The sequence below is a fragment of the Peromyscus leucopus genome, chromosome 3 (genome assembly GCF_004664715.2).
Source record: "Peromyscus leucopus breed LL Stock chromosome 3, UCI_PerLeu_2.1, whole genome shotgun sequence".
In the NCBI taxonomy this organism is placed as follows: Eukaryota; Metazoa; Chordata; class Mammalia; order Rodentia; family Cricetidae; genus Peromyscus; species Peromyscus leucopus.
In genome coordinates, this window is record NC_051065.1 from 3,545,605 (window position 1) to 3,569,278 (window position 23,674).

Consider the following 23,674-nt stretch of genomic DNA (forward strand, 5'->3'; position numbering starts at 1 on the left):
TTTCTTATACTGCATATCTGAGAGTTCAGAGATTGGGTTCTTGTGAGGATACAGATTTTCTAAAATTTAAAGTAACCCCAATTTCATTGTAGTTGAACAGTGTTCTTTAAGCCAAGAGAATGAGTCTTTGACTTCTCCAATCGTTTATAACATTAAGCATTGTTATTTGTTTTTGTGGTTACTCCATGTGGTATAAAGATCAGTTCTTAAATTGGTGGTTCAATAGAGAGCATTGCTAGCCATGTTTCCTGAAAAAATCCTATAATCGTAAAACTAACATTCTGTTATAGCAGGAATCTATGAGAATAATATTTCAAGTCATATATGAAGTAGCCAACGATGTCCCTGTTAATTTCATCGTGATGACAGGCAATTGTGAAAAGCATCAGAAAACAACAAATTGTGCCTTCTCTACTTGACATTATTAGGAAGTACCAATTGCTCTCTTCTTATAAACCTCAGTTTCCTCAACTCTGAGAAAGATTCCACAGTTTCAGTTACATCTTATTCAGAAAGCTCAGTCAAGTGAAGAACACAAAATATAACATTTATGGAAATATATGTGTGAGTTCCTGTCCTGCAGTGACTAATCTTAACAGCATTTCTATGTCAAAGTAGAACATGTGCTTTATATATGACTGTACAGGAATTGTATGGTAAAAATGAAAACAAATAGACATTTCTTGCACAGGAAATTTATTTCAGTTTTTCCATCTTAAAATTATGAATTAAAAGATTTAGAATAATTTAAAAATCCTTTATTTTGGGGGGAGGTACTCACCTGTTTACAGATCAGTGTTTTATGCCACTCTTCTATTTAATTCTATTTTTTCATTCCTTCTTCCCAAGTGGGCCTTGTAGTTACTGCCCTCTTGTGGCTCAGAGTGACAATTGTGTAGCTTGAAGTACAATTCATAATCCAAAAATTGTTTTTTTAAGACGTTCTTTCCATAGTAATAAAAACAGAATGCCACTTATTTCAGAAGATAAACATTACCATCCAAGATACATCAGGCAAGACTGTCTCCAGCTGATACTTAATGTTGTGTCGCTCTTTTTATTACAGTATAATAGGGCAGATTTTCACTAACCAGAATTTCCCTGAACGCCATTAGGGGAAGAATGTTGGTTTGAGTACCCGTATTCTAAGGAGTAATTGGGCTTGTCTTTCTTGTTTTCAATTTTTATGTAAGTAGAATTATTCAGAATGAATTTTTTATGATTGTCTTTTAAACTTCAATATTATACTGTGAGTTCTGTTTGTGTTATCACACATATTTCAGCTTGTTTGGTCTCATTTTTATAGACTATGCCACTGCAGAAAAGGACCACAGTTTTTATATCCATTTTACTGTGGATTTGTACACAGGCTGTCCCTTTGAGGGAGAATGGAAGTGTGCATTTCTCTAGGGTGTTAGATTTGGGAGTGCAGATCCTTGTTGGATAGGTGTGCGGTTTTTCAGCTTTAGTGGCCTGACAGCCAGCCCTTCACAGAGAAAACCAGTGTGTACCTCCTGTGGAAAGTATAAGCTTTAATTACTTCATCATCCAATTTAATCTCAGGCACTCCTGTCTTCGTTTTGCTCTTTCTGGAGAGGTACAGCCCCATCACCCCAATTCATTTGTCTGAGAACCCAAGAGATTAGATATCAGGATATCAGAGTCAGTGTAAGACATTTTGTCCCCCTCATAAAGGCTTTATAAGAAGAACTAAATTGAGAACTTGCTTTGGCCCATGGGCCACTCAGTAAGATCAAGGAAATTAAAAAAAGACGGAAAGTTATGAAGCAGCTAGTAAAAGTGTTTTTTTGTTGTTGTTGTTTTGTTTTATTTTTTAAAGTGAGCCATTACTTTGGAGTAGTTTCCAAGAGGATTGTGAGAGTTATTTCAAGGAGTCCTCCTGGTGGTCTTTGAAATAAGTTCCTTTAGTTTGAGGAACGCAGAGGACTGGTGGTCACCCTTGTCCTGGTAGGTCAGTGTCTGACTACAACCCAGGGTGCTAGAGATCTGGAAGACAACATTGAGGTATATACCACTCCCAGGATATTTTGAGCAGAAACACACAGTTGTCTATCAGACCGAGTCTACACCGGAGAGAATGAATAAACAAGGCCAGGTCCTCCATTGTCTTGTTGAGGCAGCCGGCTGGAGAAATGATGGGATTTTGTCAGTAAGAGACTCAAAGTGAACAGCTGGTACCTTAGAAGCAGCCACCTGGAGTTTAGACATCTCTCTCAGGGCCAGGAGATTTGGAGAATGGGAGGTCAGCTCAAGTACCCTGGCATAGTCAGCATGAATCACCTGTCAGGCCAGAAGAAGAGGGCCTCTACTCTCTTAAGTAAGAACTTACCTTCTCACTCTGGGTGTTTTCTGTAGTGAATGTCTTTACCTTTGATCAAGTCCAATTTATCAATTTGTTTTTATATAGGTCATATACTTAGTGTTACATCTAAAAATTCTTCAAACATAGGCTCACATAGATTTTTTTCCTTTATTTTTTTTGGAATTTTGTGGGTTTATATTTTACATTCAGATATATAATTCAATTTGAAGAAAATTATATGAGGTATGAAATGTAAGTTGAAGTTAATTTTTAAATGCTTTTGTTTTAAGTATCCAATTGTTGTGTCTCTGTTGAAGACACAGCCTCATCTCCACGGAATTGTCCTCATATCTTTCTCAATTCCTTATTCTTTATAGGCTCCTATAACAAGGTACTGTAGGTTGTGTAGCTTATAAACAATGCACATTCAAGGGTGCAATGCTTGCTTAGGCCTGTTTTGTAAGGGCTTCATCTAATTAGTGAGAATTTCACTGCCAGGACCTAGTCATTTCCAGGAAACACAAGCTAAGATCATTGCCTTGAGGATAACAGGTCACATGTGAATTTGGGGGCACACACACATGCAGGCCACAGCAATAATCAGTCACATGACTGTACATGTATAGATCCGTTTCTTGGCTGGTTACTCTTCTCTCTCTTTGTCTCTGTCTCTATCACTCTCTTCCACTAGTGCTGCAATGTGTTGGTTCTGTGTCTTTATAGTTGGTCTTGAAACTGAGTAATACAAGTCTTCCCATTGTTCTTTCTGTCTGTTCTGGCTCCCGTCTTTACATTCAGGTTTTACAATTAACATTATTCTGTTCAAAAAACTTTTGCTAGAGGCCAGAGAGATGGCTCAGTGGTTAAGAGCATTGGCCTTTCTTTCAGAGGACCTGGGTTCGATTCCCAGCACCCATGTGGCAGTTTACAACTGCCTAAATACTGTGCCTTCTTCAGCTCTCCCAGGGCTCCAGGCACACAGGTGCTGCAGACATAGAAGCAGGCAAAACACCCATACACAAAATCTTTGGATCAGGTTGTGGTGGCACATGCCTTTAATCCCAGCACCGAGGAGGCAGAGGCAGGCACGTTTCTGTGAGTTCAAGGCCAGTCTGGTTTACAGAGTGAGTTTCAGGACAGCCAGGGATACACAGTGACACCCTGTCTTGAAACAACAGTATCAACAACAAAAACCTTTGCTGGGAGTTTAAATGGAATTGTGTTTAATCTCTAGATAAACTGGGATAACTGACATCTTAACGATATTGAACCTGTGGACATTATATATCTTTCAGTATCCTAACAATATTGAGCCTATGGACATATGTATATCTTTCCATTTGTTTCAATCTTTTTGATTCTTTGATCAGTGTTTTGTTTTTTGACATATAAATCCTTCAAATATTTTATTAATTTTTTCCCCCTCTACCTAATTGTTTTAGTATTATTTAAACAGGAGTAAGGATGCAGTTTAGTGGTAGAGTGCTTGCCTGGGTTAAGTTTCCAGCACTGGGAAAGGAAATTTTAAATAAAACCCCAGGTGCTTGTTTCTAGTATATAGGAACACAATTGACCTATGTACATCAATTTCTATTCTCAGACCTCACTAAGCTTGCTTGTTAACTTTGGATTCTTTCTTAGATTTTATATAGACAATTAGGACCTGTGCTCACTGTGACATAAAGGCAGTTATTTCCCTTAGGAAGTAAGACTTTAAAATTTTCTTGTTGAACTAGCTAGGACTTTTGATATGAATAAGAATGACAAGAGAACATTTTATTTTCTAATCCTATAAAGTTGGCTTACCAGTTGTATGTGTGGAAATAAATTTATTTTAACCTATTTGCTTTTAGCTATTATTATTATTTTACTGAATAGCGTTTTCTCCATTGAATTGCTTTTTCATCTTTATCAGAAATCAGTTAACTGTCTACTTGTGGCTCTGTTTAGAACTATCTAGAACTTTTATCCTGTTCCATTGAATTATTTGTTAAAGTTTATACAGTATCACACATTCTTGACTACCGTAGTTTCACAAATCTTGAAACGAGGGGCTAATAGTCCTCTGAGTGTTTTGTTTGGTTCAGTTTATTTTTTTTTCAAAGTAGGTTTGACTATTTTAAATCATTTGCTTTTCTAAGTAATGTTTAAAACAAGTTTGTAAATTTTTACAAAAGAGTCTGCTAAGACTTTGACTTTAGTGATGACTCACTTCTTATCCACATTGAATGGACCAGTGTGATGTTAGGGAGAAGACATCCAGTTTTTTACAATGAGTGTTATTTAATCATAGCTTAGGTGTTTAGTGATGTCCTTTATTTGACTGAAGACATTCCTTATGCATAAACATCTGAGAAGTTTTTCTCTCAGGGGGAGGGATGAATGTTGCATTTTGTCACCTGCCTTTTCAATATTCAAAGAATTAGACAGCTTTTTTTGTAGTCCATGACACAGAGATTTATATAAATTATTTTTCATTTGTTAAGCCAATCCAGCATTCTTTGATAAACTCCGTTTATTTATGATGTATTACCTCAGTGGTTCTCAGCCTTCCTAATGCTGCAGCCCTTTAATACAGTTCCTCATGTTATGGTAACCCCCAACATAAATTTTTTTGTTGTAATTTTGATACTGTTTGAATTGTAATGTAAATATCTGATATACAGTATATCTGATATGCAACCCCTGTGAAAGGATCTTTCAACCCCTCAAAGGGGTCATGACTCACAGTTTGAGAACCATTGCATTACCTTTTCTATATTGCCAAAATTTGGTTAGGACTTTTGTATAGATTCCTAAGGGATCTTGGTCTGTAGATTTTATTTTTTTCCTTGTTATCCTATTGTTTAGTTTTGATGTCTAGATAATGCTGTACTCTTTTTTCTTCATTTTTTCAACTTTGTATAGAATTAGTATTTTGTTCTTAAAATGTTTTTAATTTACCAATAAGGTCACCAAGGCCTTGAGTTTTCTTTGTGGGAAAGCTTGAGATTCTAAATGTAATGTCTTTGATAGATATATCTATTTATAATATAAATTTTCTTGTACTTATATTTGTTAGTTTGCATCATTTATGTGAGTTGTTCAGTGTATAATTATGAACATGTTAACATAAAGATATTAACAGTATTCTATATTATGCTTTTGCTATCTGTAGGATGTTATAATATCCCCCCAAACTCCTAACACTGGTAATTCTGTCTTTATTCTTTTATTCTCGATCAATTGGTCTGTGGATTCACAATCTCATTACTCTTTTATTGATTTCTCTATCTTTTTTAAATAATTTTTTTATTTAGAGATCTGTTTATTCCACCACAGATTCCCCTGTCCTCCCTCTCCCCACCCCCTAGCCTTCCCCCCCACCTCCTCCAAGGCAAGGTCTCTCATGGGGAGTCAGCAGAGCCTGGCACACTCAGCTGAGGCAGGTTCAAGCCCCTCCTCCCTGCACCAAGGCTGTGCAAAATGTCCCACCATAGGCACTAAGCTCCAAAAAGCCGGCTCATGCACCAGGGACAGGTCCCGGACTAGTTCTTTTGTTTTTATTATTGTCTGTAGCTTCTTTTATTATTGTTTCCTCTGTTCTGCTTACTGTTAGTTGAGTTTACTGCTCTTTTTCTCATCATATGGTAAAAGCAAAGATCATTGTTCTGAGATCTGGATTCAGGTACTGCTGCATGAGCTGTTCCCCAACTTTATGATATGTTGAGTTTGATTTTCTTTCTTTTCAAAATAATTTCTGATTACCTTTATAATTTGTCTTTGACAGATTATTTTGAAGTATGTTGTTTAAAGATTTTTCATAGATCTTTGTTACTGATTTCTAATTTTGTTATGGAATATACTTCTACATGACTTGAGTCCTTCTAAATTTCTCACAGCCTGTTTTAGTAGTAAAACAGGTCATTTTGGAAAATGTTCTGTTGTACCTGAGAAATGTTTGTGTTCTGTTGTAGCTGGAAGTGATGGTTGGTAAATATCAGTTATGTCAACTTGGTTGAGAGTATTATGCAAATCTGTGTATTTACTAATTTTTCCCTTACGTGTTTATCAAGTGTTAAGAGAGAGGCACTACGATCCCAAGCTATCATTATGGTTTCTTCAGTTTTTCTTTGCAATTCAATTAGGTATTGTTTGATTCAGTTGGAACCTCTCTTGTTAGGTGAAGGAATACTTAGAATTATGTCCTAATACATACCCTAATGATGGAATGAAACCTTTGTCATTATGAGTTTCCTTATTTCTTGTATCATTCTATGATATCATTCTATGATAAACTTGGACCATCACCAATCCATTCTTTTCCCTTCCTCCTTGTCTCCCCGCCGTCTCCCTCCCTCTCTGCTTCCCTTTCTTCCTCCCTCCCTGCTCATCCCTCTCTCTCTCTTTCTTCCTGTTTTCTTCTATTCAGATAAAGTCTCACTTGGTGACCTAAGCGAGCCTAGACCCTGTAAGCCTACTGCCTCTGCTGAGATTGCAAGTGTGTCTCAATGCCCAGCCCAGCTTCCTTAGATCACTGCTTGTGTGATGCACCCTTCAGTATTCTGTGACCTTTTGTTCTTTGGGTTTTCATATATATATATGGTTTATATATATATACCTGAATATGAATATATATACCTGAATATATATATAAGACGGGGTTTCTCCGTGTAGTTTTGGTGCCTGTCCTGGATCTCGCTCTGTAGACCAGGCTGGCCTCAAACTCACAGAGATTCGCCTGACTCTGCCTCCTGAGTGCTGGGACTAAAGGTGTGCGCCACCACCGCCCGGTGGAAATATAATTTATGTTATCCTTAAGAACCTAATCAGATGACCTGTGTCTTTTCATTGGAATGTTTAGATAATAATTTACATTTAATGTGCTTATTGAGACAATCAAGTACAAATACGTGTTTTTTTTAAACTATTTGCTCTGTATTTTTCTGTTTTAAAAGGTCCATTTAATTTAGATGTTCACCTGTTTACTGTTATGTGTTTAAATCTGCCCACTTTTTTCTGCTACTTTTATCTCTTTCTCCTTCTAGCTTTTCATTTTGACAGTTTTGTTTGGTGTGTGTTGTCTTTTTTCAGGTCATTTGGCCTTCCAGTTTATGATGAGAATTTTATGATATGGATGCATGTAACCTGCCATGGCAGACATACTACCGTAGCTGCTGAGATTTCTTCCTCAGCGATAACAAGTTCAAATAAGATGTTTCAGAGTGAAGATGGAATATAGATAGCAGCCCGAATTTGTCTAAGAATATAAGTTTAGGGGACAAATTAACTTTATTATCTCCAATTAACCATTTTTTTTCGATATATTTTGCCTCAAAATTATTTGTAGTTACTGGCTTCTTCATTGATTGAAATTGCGTTCCCCCCAAATTCTTATGTTGACATTTGAATTCTTTGTACCTCAAGATGATCATATTTGGGTACAAAGATTTGCTGTCTTCATCTAATGAAGAGTTTTTTTTTTTTTTAAATTGAAATGAAGATTCATTGGGTTTTGTTTTTAATTAGCTCTGTAGGGTACTTTCTTTTTAAATGTCACAGCAACAAGCTAACAAAAATGTGAAACTTGGGTCAACATGTGTGTTTGAATATACATGCATATTTCCAGATTTCAACAATGCTTAATTATTGATACAGGAGAATAATACACCCCTCTCTGAAATTTCCAGACTAGTTTGGACAATAACCTCATAGCCTAAACTTACTTTAGGCTCTGGATGTTTCTGATATAAAGCTGGGAAATAAAATAAACTCATTGATATCAATCAGCTTTTATTTGCTTTTGGGGAGCAAATTTGTAATCCTGTGAGATAAATATTCTCAGTTATTATTTCTACAAGCAAACAATTTCCCTTTATTCATCAACTGCCTTTTGTTATATGGGGTTTGTCATTTTTCTTATTCTAGCTGGTAAAGCTACTTTTAAATAACACACTCATCAATCATAGATTTCCTGGATTTCCATAATATAATTTAGCTCTCAAATTTTACAATTTTTGCCGAAGATAGTTTAGCTTTTGCATTTCAGAATCCTCTTGCTGGACAGATCAAGCTGGACAGTGTTTGAATAATGTATTATTATTCTGTCCTGATAAAGGACAGAGTGGGTTCTAACCAAGAACAGGACTAGTTGATCTGGATGGTTTCAACTTAAAATATGAGAGGACAAAGAAATATCCTGATAAAACTGCAAAACGTAATATTATAAAAGGTAGTGTCTATAAATGGAAGGCCCAAACCCACACTCAGACATTAGATATTTATTTTATAATTCCTAGTGACTATTAATGTAAATCTGAAATAGAAAGCAAACAGTAACTATATAAGTTCATATAATTGAAATAATTTTGAAATATTCCTGCAGCCCAGTAAGAAAGTAACTATGCCCATAGCACCACAGTAGGGGAGTACATATGCTTGAATCATGTCTATAGAACAAGACATAGACTCTCATGTCAAGATGCATCTATTCAAGCAAAGTCTTAAAACCCAGTGGTGGAAAATGCTGGGCATTGAATGATGGCAAATGGAAAGAAAAACAGAAACTCTGTGGGTTTTTTTATTTTTATTTTTTTCCTTACCACTTATCCAATTAGAGAAAGGTTAGGAAATGTGTTAATCCCTTGAAGAAGAAAGTAAGGCTGTCTCACTTTGTATATCCTAGCATCTTACAGAGCCCCTTTTTCATTATAACATTGGTGAGTGTTTTTAATGATAAAGAAGTGACAGGACATTGGCAGGCGCAATAACCATACAAGAGAGAAGGCTTTTGAGAGAAGTCCCATGTTGAAAAGAAAGGATAGCATGGTTTCTGCTTTTGAGGGAAGAGTGTATTCCACACAGCTGGACTGCCTGAGCTTGGGTCCCAGCACCACCACTCCGTAGCCGTGTGTCCTTGGGCGGGTTCCCTTTTCACAAGAGATGGCAGCTCCTGCTTCATTGGATTGCTGGGAGATTCAGCAGGCTCTATGTGCCGGGTGCTGATAAACAAGCCCATTTGCCCTTTGACCTGCTTTCTGCAATGTAAGACACACCCACTGCAGCTGTGTTCGCATGTGGACGGATGGAACATGATCACATGATTTCTGGTGTCAGCATCCACCACAGTCAGGTCACTAACTGGATCTTTCACGTCAGGAACTGAGTTTTGAGTTCTTCCGTCACGTTTCTCGTAGGAATGTTACAAATTCTGCTTTCGTTTTGCTCATCTTGGCTAACTTGCCATTTCAATTTTGGTGTCACTCTGTTTCAAACATGCCTCCCGAGAATATCATGCCCTTGCAATCACACAAAATCCCTCTATATTTGGTGTTGGTGAAGGGTGTTGGCTGCTTTCCCAGAGGACTCAGTTTGGCTCTCAGCACTTACGGTGCTTGGCCCACAACCATCTCTCACTCCAGCTGTGGAGATCTGTCGCCCTCTTCTGGCCTCTAAGGACACTTGCAGCATACATGCAAGACAGACAGACATGCACATAAGTAAAAATAATTACTAGAAATCTTCAAAGTTATTTTATTTAAACTACAACATTAGTATGTAAATTATTAATATGTAATATAGTTACACGATAATATGTAAGCAAAATCATCTCATATTTTAAATATAGCTTATTACCCATTGCTTTATCCCCTTTCTTTATACTTTGTTTCAAAAATTCCTTTTCTCTACAAACCAGCACAGTTACCACTGTTTTCAGCTGTGATTTAAAACATTAGACATTCTCTTTAGACATTTCAGAGACTTTCTCAAGGCATGGTAATCAAGTGGCTTCAAAGTCTACCCTTTTCTAGCTCCCAATCAAGCGAATTGAGATTTACCACCTTCTTCTATGAGACCCACTTTCTGAGATGACACTGAAGTAGTTTGAGGAAACGGTGTTTGCATATTTTGGGGATAATTTATTTTTAATTTATGTGGTGATACTTTATTTGTGCTCAAATGTGATATTTTATTTGTATGTTAATCAATGAAGTTTGCCTGGAGATCAGAGGTCGGCGAACCATAAACAATAGTCAGGTGCTAGTAGCCCATGCCCTTAATCTGATCACACAGCAGACAGAGTCTCTGTGTGGTCAAGGACACAGCCAAGTTTGGTGACACGAGCCTTTAGTCCCAGTACCAACCATAGAGACCTGGAGGTCTGTATAGACAGGCAGTGATGAGGAAGTCATGTGGCTGGGCTTAGAGCCAATGAGAAGGCAGACAGGAAGGCAATGAAAGCACAGGTTAAGCAGGAAGAAGCTCTCTCTGAGGAAGCTACTGTGTGGTGATAAGATAAGGCTAGTCATAGCTATTTGCTATTTCTCTGATCTCTTTGGGCTATTACCTCTGTATTTGGCTCTGTGTTTCTTATTTACTAAGACTGTTTAGAAATTCATCTACAAATTTATCCACCCAAATCTTCATTATGTTTCCTGGGAGTTCTGCCATGCTATTGGCATATCAAATTCTTTTCTTATTTTCATTGCTGCCTTCTATCTCTCCCCCTCTCCCTCCTTTGTATTTTTGTCACTTCAATCAGGAGAGTGTGGGGCGTGTTGTGTGGAAGCCTCTATTTTGACAGAATTTGACAGTACACTTGGAGTGGTGTGTCAAGAAACAGGAAAAGGTTGACCTGGATGTGAGAGGAAATTGTGTCATATAGTGTACAATTTAAAAATGGAAGTATTTATGTCTTGAGAAGGGAAAATGTAAGAGAGACATGAGACACTACCTTCAGCTGCCCAAAGGGATGGCATGTAGCTCAAGAAATTGGTTCTGTGTCAGGCAAATTATTCCTGTCCAAGCGACTGAAAGGAGGATATGTGCTTGGATGTAGGATTGAGCAATTTAATTTCTAAGGTCATTTCCTATCCTATGCTTCTGTCAGTATAAGCTTGACAGTTTTGAAATGTGAAGTGAAAAAGAATTTTCTTCCCCAAATTTGGTTTCCATAAGGATTTGAATAGAACCTTTATTAAAAACATATGTGAGTCTAGAAACTTTGATTTAAGTTTGACATATGACATATAAATTCATATGTGATGATGTAGGTCTATATTTAAACAGAATGGGCTTACTAAATCATTGCTCTTTGGAGCTTTATGATATGGTCTTAGAATACATTTATGCAACATCATCTTTATTTATAGTGACCAGTGCTTTAAAATACATTAAGGATTATTATAGCATAATGCAGTTAATCTAAAATTTGTGATACAATGAACGTGATAACTAATGTAAACTACTATTTTGGGTTCTTAGAGAAGCAGACCCTAAGGTGGAGTAAGAAGTGATAGAGAAAGGGGGAAAAGAACAGAGAAAATCAAAGAAAGTCTTCAGACTCGTAGAAGCTGAAAGAGTAAATGAAAGAGGATCGGTTGTGGAGGACCCAAAACTGTTAAGAACACTTAGTGCTTTTGAATTACGAGTTTTACAAAATTATTTTATCTTGAGTGTTGGAGAGCTGGGGCCTGAGTGTGATTTCCAGCAATCACAGGAGGTGGCTCACAATCTCACAATCACCTGTAGCTCCAGCCCCAGAAAGATCCGACACCTCTGCCCTCCAAGAGCATCTACACTCATGTGCACACCTCCCCACAGCCATAATTAAAAATTAGAAATATTAATATAATTAGTTAAGTTAATATAATTTAAAAATTTAAAAAATCTATTTTAAAAAAAGCCATGGATTTTGACAACTCATGAGCCTTTTACGTCTGTCCTCTAGTTTGGCGGCAAGAAGAAATTACACAAATTGACCAGTATTCGAGTCAAGCCGAGAGGAAAGCTGCCCTGTGTGAGCTTTTGGAAAAAGAGACACAGATCATTTCTTCCATTGGGAGACATAGATATATTGCTAATATGGAGCGCCAGGAAGCAGCTATACAACGTTTTCTGGATAAGGTTAGTGAACTTATTTAAACACGAGTGTGTCCTGAGTTTAACAATGTGGAATTATGATCCAAAGGAGAGACTGATACCAAAAGAACTTTCATAAAGTTTTAACATTTTGATATTTCTTTAAATCCTGTATAGTTACTCTTTTAATGGAGCTGAATACTCAAACCGTACCCTCGAATAAACTAACAGGGAACATGAGATGCCTGACTAAGGGGATTTGCTCATGGGAGAAAAGGTGGGATGGTTATTTGAATTTGGAGAGTTTCACACGCTGATAGTGTACAAAGTAGTAAAGCCCCAGAATGTCTGGGTCTGGGGTACCCAGTGGTCACCAGCTTAGGAGATTGGCTGGAGACCTATGTTTATGCTTTGGCTCACCACAGCCCTGGTTGACTGGACAGTTCTGTCCAACAGGATATATATATATATATATATATATATATATATATATATATATATATATATATATATATTTACTGAAAAGCAAGAAATCATGCAATTAAGGGGAAAACTAAAGTAATTACCTTTTTGTGGTCAAACTGCCTGTTTGATATTGAAAGCCCGTTTCCATAGTAACAAATTTCCTTTTATAAACCTGATCTTTCCAGACAATTAAAAGCTAATCCATCCAGAAGAGGAAAAGGATACAGTTTTCTAAGATACTTGTTTGTTGTGATTCTACTTCTGTGGTTTCTGTTATTTGAGAACATTATTTTTCCTTTAAAAAAAATCACGTTTTGTATTACTTTAAATGCCCTCATATCATCTCATTTGCGCACCCTTCTACCTAACTTCAGACTATCATTGGCTTCAATTTTAGTTCTGGTCTCAGACAAGATCCTTAGGAACTTCTAAACCACGTGTCCAATTGTCCAATTCCCACCATCTTCTGCCCTTTGGCGACCCCAAGAGTATCCTAACCCTAAGTCACATCACCTCACTGCCTTTTGATCCCAAGAGTATCCTGACCCTAAGTCACATCACCTCACTGCCCTTTGCCACCCTTACCTCCATGTGAGTCCTGTTCTGTAGAGTTCGTCTAACCTATCTCTGTGTGTGTGTGTGTGTCTCATCCACTCACTTGCTCAGCACTTCTCAGCCTGTGGGTCACGACCCCTTTGGGAGCCAGACAACCCTTTCACAGGGTCACCTTGGACCACTGGAAAATACAGACATTTACATTACAATTCATAACAGTAGCGTAATTATAGTTATAAAATGGCAATGAAAATAATTTTATGGTTGAGGGTCGCTGCAACATGAGGAACTGTATTAAAGGGTCGCAGCATTAGGGGGGTGGAGAACCACTACTCTAGATAGAAACATGAATGTTATTATTGACTTCTCCACCTGCCTACCAACCTGCTTTTTGTTGTTTCTTTATTTTTCTTTAATTATTTATGTGTTCATTTCCAGACTTGCTTTCATTGACTGTAGGAAAACGGCTCGGTTCTGCATCTTGATGATGTTGCCTGTGTCAAATAGACCATGCAGGCAAAGACATGAACTACAGATGTTCGAGTCTGATTGGAATACTTTGTAATCCACCTTATCCTAGGAGGGTGGGAGGTCATAGCAGCTCCTATCTTCTCCCTCCCTGTCTCTCCAGGAAAATCATTATGGGGGGGGGTTGCCTTTCTTGTCTCTTGTATGTTATAATGGATACTCATTTAAGTGAATATGGGTATCCTTCTCACCTGGATTATTTTGTTTTCACATGGGGCCATTATCTCCAGTCTAAATTCTCAGTGCTCTGTTCTATCATCCAACTGACAACTGGGAAGACCTTACCAGGCACACCTAGAGCCTGTCCTTCTGTACTTCTTTGTGGGAGCAATGATTTTAATCACTTCTTGTCTGCATATCCCTTATCTTATTGTTCCCTTACCATCATCGTGTGTGTGTGTGTGTGTGTGTGTGTGTGTGTGTGTGTGTACACGTGCATGTGCATGTGCACACGCATACACTACATCTAAATGACTCCAGCCATGCTCAGTTACTTGCATGTCTCCAGAAAGACCATATACTCCTGATGCTTTTGCATCTGACTTGCCTCTGTGTGGTTTCCTTTCCCAGTTTTCTTAGTTGTCAATTGCTTTCTCTTTCAAACAAGCCTGAATGCTCCCCTTATTCAGAGAAGACAGGGTCTTACTGCATAGCCTTGGCTGGCCTGCATCTCATTGTGTAGACCAGTCTGACCTCAGAGACCCAAGCGCCTCTGCTTGTGGAGTGCTAGGGTGAAATGTCTGTGCTGCCGCACTCAACTGGCTTATTATTGTATTCTCAGGGTAAGAGACACCTCTTAGCTCTGTTCTCACACCTTTACACATTCCTCACATAGACTATCAATACATGTTTATGGAGGAAGGCAGTAAACTATGAGCAGAAAATAATGCTCTGAGTTTCATATTCCAAATAAAGAACAAATCATGTAGACACCACCATTGTTAAAATTCTCAAATATCTTCATTTCAGGAAAGACAATTGTCAGAAACATTAATATCCATATTTTTGGTGGTTTGGATAAGAATGGACCTCATAGACTCATATATTTGAAGGCTTAGTCACCAGGGAGTAGAACTCTTTGATAGAATTAGAAAGATTGTGAAATGTGGCCTTGTTGGAGAAAGTGTGTCATGGGGGAGGGGAGTGGGAATTGAGCTTTCAAAAAGCCCATGCTAGGCTCAGTCTCTCTGCTCTCTGCCTGAGGATCAGGATGTAGCTCTCAGCTACTTTCCCAGCATCATGCCTTCCATGTCTGCTGCTGTGCTGCCTACCATGATGATGCCGGACCAACCCTCTGAAACTGTAAGCCAGCCCACAGTGAAATGCTTGCTTTTTAAAGAGTTGCCTTGGCCATGATGTCTTTTCACAGCAATAGAACAATGACTAGGACAGTATTTTTCGCCATCATATTTCAGACTAAATTTATTGTTTGAACAATTTTATCTTGAACCTGCTTTATGACTAGGAACTGTGATTTCACATGCCTTTTAACCTTACTAGAGGTGATGGCATGGACCTGGTGCAGCCTGAATATTTGCAAGAGTTGGAGGCTTCTGGGTACCAATGGACAAGAAAGACAGGTAGCACTCATGCATCCTTATTTGAAATTTGTCTTCTTCAGGACTTTCCCTTTATGTTACTCTGGCTTCTTCCTATTTCCTGCAAGGTAGTCTAAATTCTACCATAAACCCTTATACAATATATCTTCTTGCTTATGCGTTAAATACTTTGCTACCATATCTTTGGGCCCCATATCTAGCATTGCCTCTAAGCAGTTTTTGAAATTATATGTGTGGATCAAATAATATATATATATTTATATAATCAGTGGGTCAAAGCACAATATGAAATTGATTGTAGAGTCGATTGATTACCATCATCCTTTCTCATGAAGTAAATATAGCATGCTAAGAAGATTTTTATATGAATCTCATCCAAAATAAAGATAAAATGGAGAACCATTGTTCAGAAGAATTTTTATGAGGAAGATTTGGTTTTGATTTCTAAATACTTTGTAAAGAGTAGAGTTCAAAGTCTTGAAGGACTCTAAATATAGGAAGTTCTACCCTGTGACAGGGACGTGGTGGGAAGGCTGAGGAGGTGGAGTTGGATTTTGAATGTTGTCCTGGGAAGTAGACTGAAGAGACAGTGGGAAGGCAGTGAGGGGATTATACCTTATTATTATGTAAATAAAACATTGAATCAAAGTGTATGTGTGTGTGTTGTTGTGTGTGTGTGTGTATTGTTGTTGTTGTTGTTGTTGTTGTTGTTGTGTGTGTGTGTGTGTGTGTGTGTGAAAAGTTGTAAGGGCAGAGAAAAGCAGATAACTGCTTTGTGTCCAGAACCAATCAAGCTGGTGACCTTGACACCACTGTAATCCAAGATCATCTAAAGTACGTTAGTAGGAAGTAGTTATGCAAGGTCTGTTCTTCTCCATGTCTGTCCATTCCTTATGTCCATCCTGCCATTGTCTCTAACCTCAAGGAGCAGTCAGTATTCATTTCATAAATGCTCAAGCAACTTATATCATACAGGACTTTTTGATTGCTGATAAAACAGTTTATGGTTATCCCAGAAGTCAGTCAAGGTCACAGTTATTTTAGACATTAAAAGTAACCAGCAAGCAGAGCGGCAATGCAACATTTATCATCAAAAGCTCTATAAAGTAGATATTTAAAGCAAAATTTTACTTTCTTATCACTTAGAAATAACTACAGAGGATAAACATTTATATTTAGTTTCAGTTGAAATTCACTTAGTCCAATGACTGTGGGATCTATTGAAAACAATATTTTATGTTATACTGAACATACTATTTCTCTGAATAATGAACGACTGGCATAATTTCATTGGTCTAATCAAAAAACTGAACTAAAGGTCCTTACATTTAAAGGTTCTCATTCTTAGTAAAAAAATTTCACTCTAAAGTTTATTTTTTCAATTTAATTTAATGTTATTTTATTTTATATACATTAATATTTTTGCCTGTCTGTGTGTCTGTGTGAAGGTGTCTTAACTCCTGGCGTTGCAATTACACACAGTTGTGAGCTGCCGTGTAGACGCTGCGGATTGAACACAGGTCCTATGGAAGAGCAGTCAATGCTCTTCACTGCTGAGCCGTCTCTCCAGCCCCTACTCTAAAGATTTTTAAAAGCATTAATTAATTTGTAATTGACCACTTTGAACCCTGACTTCTTCAGGTTATCAGACGTTAAGAACTGACAGGTTGACTGAGGTCAAGGAATTCAGGTTGTGACGTCCAAATGGAAGACCACTTTTATGTTTTGGGTGTTTTTTACCAAGCTATGTGAAAAGATCATTTGCATTTCTGTAAGAGATGATCCCTAAAGTTGAGGCCATTTATTTCCTTGATTCATACATCATTTCTCACAGTCACAGGCCTAAAAAAAAAAAAAAACAACCCTGCAACTTTTGTAGCTGTGCCATGTAAATGCTTTTTCTCCATGCTCAGGTGGCCCACAGCTAATGGGATAGGAAAATGCATCTACCTCTCTCTGAGCTGTGCATTTAACAGGGGGTCACTGTGGATGAATAAAACCCCTTTGCTGTATAAAAGAAAGGTTGCTCACTACCCAGCGGTTTTGGGGGGCTTAACTTTATGCTTAATTTGTACCCTTGGGGACCTGAGAATTAATCCGGAGGAAGAAAGGGCCTATTCTCCCAGAGCAGCCATTTTTTTCTCCTCGCAGGGAGGCCTGCTGCTCTCGAGGCTTTTGTCCTCGCCCCTTCCTTCCCTTCCGTCCTGCTGTTCTTCTGTTGCTCTGTTCCGCAGCCTCTGCTGTCTCATTTGTTGGCAGCTAAGTGGAATTTATTACGCTTCTATTTCTGAAGCAATTTAAGAACATGATTGTTGTACATCTCTTATTATAGCCAAAGCATTCAAAGAAAAAAGGAACTAGGAAAGAGAAATAAGCAAAGTTGACATTTTCCCTCATCAGAGTTAAGAAAAAATACCGTAAGGCTTGAAATCAAAGAAGCTTGTACTTGAAGATGAAGTTATCAGTGTTGGCAGAAGGACAGCCAAAGATAAAAACAGCTTTGCTGAACAGATCTTTATATATATGTATACATATACATACATACATACATATATATAAAGATCTTGTTGGTGCCAGCTCTTGGGAACTGGGACTTACTTCATACACAGGATTCTCTGATTATATCATTCAGTTCTCTTTAATCTGGCTAACTCCTGTTTATTCTCTTGGTTTCATTGTAGGTATGGCTTTTTTCTTAGGAGTCAAGTGCTTTATAGACAGTGCATCCTTGCCTGTTTACCTGCAGCTATCAACCATACTCATTCTCTACTTTAATTAGTTATATTCTTGCTTTTATATCCCATAAGATCTGAGAGCTTTTGAAATCAGGACAGCACTTTATTACTCAGTGTCCAAGGTACTAACTAGTGTAGACACCATAAGTATTTGTTGAATGAATGAATGGGCACTATAAACCCTGAGAAATATACAGAATTACCTGAGAAATTTACTTTTTATAACCTTTTAGGAAAACAAAATTTAAAATCATAAAAACTTATTGAACAATTGAGATCCAATTTCCTTTGTCATGTGTTACTGAAATAGAGACACTATATACGTGTGTATGTATGTATGTGTGTGTGTGTGTGTGTGTGTGTGTGTGTGTATGTATGTTTATAACTGCAAAAGGATTTCCAATGTAAACAGTGCTATGGATTCCAGCATCTGGTACTAGAGAGCATTTCTTGGAAAATGTAAGGCTCGACTTGGGAGTTAAAAGATGAGAAGCATTTGGATCTCCATTTGGAAAAGCCTCAGACCTTGTTGTAGTATCTTGCACTCACCAGAGCCATAAAAAGCCAGCAATTGTGATCAACACTCATTTGCAAGTAGAATTAAATAGTGTAGCAACTGCCAACATACAATAAATTAGATAAAGTAGACATTTCAGAAACATGTTGTTAGAAGGATTATTACAAATGAAATAAATTACCAGCCTGCAGAGTAAAAGATATTGTCCTTACTAATGGTAGAAAAGAAATTATATTTTATAGAGTCATGCTGAGGAAATTAGCATATGAAGATTAAGATATTAGTTAGACTTGAGGATATTATAGATGAAATTTAGCATAAGTATTCTTTAAAACTTTTAAGATGAGCTTTGAAAGAATCATTGTACTTGAGCAAAATACTCAGTGTAAGGCTCTTTCAGGTGTAGAATTGCATTATTTCCAAGTGATAACAATTGAAATGTCTTTTTTTGTTTGTTTGTTTTGTTTTGTTTTTCGAGACAGGGTTTCTCCTTGTAGCTTTTCGCCTTTCCTGGAACTCACTCTGTAGCCCAGGCTGGCCTCAAATGCACAGAGATCCAACTGCCTCTGCCTCCTGAGTGCTGGGATTAAAGGCGTGCACCACCACCACCTGGCATTAATTAAAGTGTCTTATTATTAACTCATTTTACTTCTGTAACTCTTCATCCAGCTCAGCTCTAGCCTATCAGCTGTCTAGCTAACATTACCTATTATTCTATTTCTGATGTGACATTATAAACCAGTTATAGTGCTGTGGCTTGCCGTCCCCAGATCAAAACTTCAACTGAGAATCTGAAGTTTCTGCTGGAGGTTACTTGCTCTAAGTAACTTTTATTTTGCTATAACTATAAGGATACTGTTGTTTTGAAAACATATCAAATATAATTGTAAGGGATAACTTTGTATTTCTCAATCTAACATGCAAACAATGGAGGTAATTGAAGCTATAACTAAAAACTTCATTGTAAACTGTCATTCTAAGTGCAGTCTAGTATCACTATGAGTTTCTAATGATTTGCTCCAACACCTAGAGAACTTCTCTTAAACTGAAAATTAAACCACATCTAAGGTTTAAATGATTGCAATTATGTCATAAATCAGGATACAAGGACCCCAAAGCAATGACTAATTAGCCTACAAAAACATCCAATATCTGAAAAGCCAGCAATTGTGATCAACACAGGCTTGCTTCTGAAGGACTATAATCAGGCAAAATGATAGAGCAGCTTTTTATTCTAAAGTACAAGAGAAAACAAATAGCAAATGATTCCCAAGGGATATGTAGCTGAATCCTCTGCTTTTAAACTCTTGGTAGGAGAAAACAGATCAGTGCTAAGCACAGTGGGGCATCCTTAAAAGTCATCCTGGTGGTACATTCAGTAGACAGTTCAGACACCGTGCTGTCTCTGACTTCTTCGCCTGGGAATCCTTAGTTGAATGTTAGGGCAAGTGAACCCAATCACCCATCCCTCAATTCAGGAGGTACACTAGGCTGGGGTGCTCTCTGCCATATTTGTCAATAGAAAGTGAGACATTTTGGCAACACTTGGGTAGTAGTGATCATAGTACTGCTAAAACAGTTGTCCCTCGTGTGTGCAAAAGATTGGTTCCCAGAGCCCGTGGATACCAAAATCCACAGTTACTCCAGTCCTGTATGAAAGCATGCTGTATTTGCTTATAATACATGTACATCTCTGTGTAGTTTAAGTCATCCCCAGATTCCTTTTTTTTTTTTTAAGTCCTGGAGACTGAAATTAGGGCTATATGCTTACTGGGTAAGCACTCTACCACTGAGCTACAGCCCCGTTCCAGATGATTTTTATCACCTAATATAATGTAAATACTATGTAAATATCTTTGTTGTGCTGACTTGTTCAGGGAGCAATGACAAGAAGTGAAAAGGTCTACATATGTTCTATATAGAGACTGAATTTTTGTCCAGCTCACTGTGTAGAAAGGAGCTGGTCTTGAGCTCTTGTTCCTCTGGCCTCCACCTCCCGAGTGCTGGGATTGTGACATGTGGCATCATGTTCAGCTGGAAAAAATTCTCTGTATTTTTTGACCTGGGTTAGTTGAATTTGAGGAGGCAGAACACACAGATATAGAGGGTCAACTGTAGAACTGTTTCACTGTGGAAACCTGCTTTGTGAAGAACTTTGAACTTGATACGGACTTATTTTATGAAAGATACTAAGACATAACTCACACAGCCCCGTTCTGAGATATCTGAAGGTCTTCAGATATTGAGGATTACCAACCATAGCTGCTCTATGAAATTTGTCTTTAATCAGCAAGGCATACAACAAAGACACATGAATAATAGTCAATGTAGAGCTAGGCAGATAATAATAAAACACATGCTAAATACATGCTGTTCTCCCTATGGAGTCAGCGCATAATTTTTAATATAAATATAGCCATTCACCATGCCAAGTAATATAAATCAGTCCCTAACTCTCAATCTTGGAGATATGTTTTCCCTTCTGCAGACTGAACAAATGTCTATTCTCCCACCCTTTAATTGTCTTTATAAGGCTGGCAGATGTGGCTACCTGTGCTGCAGAGGTATCTTTAAATGCCTTTAAGAGATTTAATTTTTCAATATGTTTATATGCACGAGTCTACATGTATCATGTGTGAGCAGGGACTTATATGACCTGGCACCTCTGTAATAGCTGTGAGCATGCCTAACCCATGAGCCATCTTTCCAGGAATCATCAGACTTGGATTCATCATCCCCAAGGAATCATCAGACTTGCTTACATGATATGTTCAGTGGAGTCCAACAATGTCTTGATCTGTCTTTTTGTCTCCTCCCTGCCAAGGGTGCTAGGAACAGAGCAGGCTCTGTAAGAGCAGTACACACTCTCTTCAGCCCATAGTAAAATGTCTTAATCGAGAGCTCTGTGAGTTTAGACCTCAATGGTAGAGTCCTTACCTAGCATCTAAGAAGCACTAAGTTCAATCTGCAGTTCATCAACGATGAATAAATGGAAAAATAAATATTTTACTTTTCCATAATCTAGGGAGTCTTCAATTATCTTCCATGAATTTTAGTAATGCTTTTAGTTAGGACTTAAGACAGATTTCTAGTGGATGGGACAAAATTATTATCTTCAGTCTCTAATTAACTATATTTGCAACAATAATATTATTTTCAAGTGTTCAGCTCCAAAGACCTGGAGAAACCCTGATGGCAAAATCATTGAAATGGACACACAGTTCACTCTAAGAGCCAGAGAGCTGCAAAGCATCTACAAGTGTGTCATGCTGAGAGACCTCTCTCAGGATGAAAGGCTGGACATACTCCTGACGCTCAAGCACACTGTGAAGGTATGTCGACTGACTGTCTCTCTTAGTCAAGGTCACTGTCAATAAAAAGATCAGCTGGATACTGGAGTCCACATGTTCTGTTTCTTTAAGTAATTATAAAGTGATTAGTACATGCTTGCATATGTGAAATTGTATAAACAACTAAGTTATTCTGGTAAATTTGGCAATAGATATGGCTTATGAATTAATACTTAACTAAAAACTCTCAAAGTCTATGTTGATGAAAATCATGCACAAAGCTGTGGGTCTGACGTGCAGTTTTTTTATTTTTTATTTTACAATACCATTCAGTTCTACATATCAGCCACAGGTTCCCCGCAGTCTTGCAAAAATTACATACATGTTTTATGATGACCTAGTAAAATGTAAATATAGTATATTAAAATGCAAATTTATCTTTATCTAGCCATGTAAGTATACAATTTTAAAAATAATAGAGGCCATGTAAGCCATTATTTTAAAAATGGAATTAAAGAACAGCAATTGTTGTCTACATTTGGGACAATTTTCAATGAAAAGCTGTTCATAGTCATTACAAGTTTTATTTTATCTATTTTTAGTGTGTGTGTGTATGTGTGTGTGTGTGTGTGTGTGTGTGTGTGTGTGTGTGTGTTTGTGCATGTGTGTCACAGTGCACACTAGAGGTCACAAGATAATTTTCAGGACTGGCTTTCTCCTTCCTTCCTCTGAGTTGGACAGATGGAAGCCAGGCCATCAGGGTTGCATTCCAAGTGCTCTTACCCAGGGAGCCATCTAGATGCCCTGTTTTTTGCCATTATAAAGCCATATCGATGTAAGTATGTTTGCCTTTCCCTCCTCACAAATTATTAATTTTCTGCTTTGAAATGGAAGTTAGATAGTGGATGTCACGGGTCAGGTTTCCTCCAGAAATAGACTCCGAGAAGGGTTTGAGTTCTGAAGTTTGCCTGGGCATGCTGGAATACAGAAAGTGGATAGGAAAAATGTTCGTGCTCAGAAGAGGAAAGCTCCGGGATCATCCGGACACTGCAAGTGCGCGCCACCGCGTCAGCTTCACCAGAACTTTGAAGTTGGGGCTGCCCTGAGGATTTGCCGCGAGTCAGAGGAAGGGGCAGGGCTGTTCACAGAATTAAGGGTGTGAGTTTGCCCTGGCAAACTAAGGATGTCTCTGGAAGCAGCACTCACCGATTGACTGTGTTGAGGGGTGTCTTCCCATGACCCACCAGGAGGGGGCGAGTGAGAGCTTCCAGTCCGGCTACAGAACGCTGGCAGCTGCTGCTTGGATCTGCTTACTTGGCGATCAGTTCCTCCGACTTGGATGGATTTTTTTTTTTTTCCTGAATGGAATTATAGTAGTGAGGTTAATGAGCAAAGTACAGACCCTCTTGTATTTATAGGCATCAAGGCCACAGCAGAATCCCTCGTTTCCCCTCTGCTATTCATTTTCATGTTTCCTCACCCTGGATTAGCACTGACCGGTTCACAGCCTTCCTGTCCGTGGGCCGTAAGAGCTCTAGACTACAGGGTGACGTGCTCTTCTCTCAAAGTCATCTAAGTGTTTACCAGGAGATGCCTAGACCTGAGTGCCAAACACGTGAGTCCTTATACCCAGGGGTAATAACGCCTTCCATGTCTTTTGAAAATCAGAGTCAGTTACCTCTATAAGGATATGTATGATGGTCACTGTTCTCTCCAGATCTCCTGATTTGAGGAGGATTAGTCAGAGCTCAGAGGAGTAGTGTATCCTCTACTGGAAGCAATTTTCACTGCGGAATTAGGACCTCTAAACTTGTCAGCCCAAAGTTTAAGGCACAGGAGCCAAAATATCTCGGAGAAGTGAG

The 23,674-nt window shown here is 38.1% G+C and overlaps 1 protein-coding gene across 1 annotated transcript in view; it reads left to right on the forward strand.

The window, feature by feature from the left end:
* Iqub (IQ motif and ubiquitin domain containing) overlaps positions 1–23,674 on the forward strand; it is a 72,972-nt gene that overhangs the window by 36,207 nt on the left and 13,091 nt on the right. The window contains exons 8-9 of the mRNA XM_028872976.2: positions 12,033–12,208; positions 21,684–21,854. Of these exons, the coding sequence (XP_028728809.1) occupies positions 12,033–12,208; positions 21,684–21,854 (347 nt within the window). The remainder of the gene's footprint in view (positions 1–12,032; positions 12,209–21,683; positions 21,855–23,674) is intronic.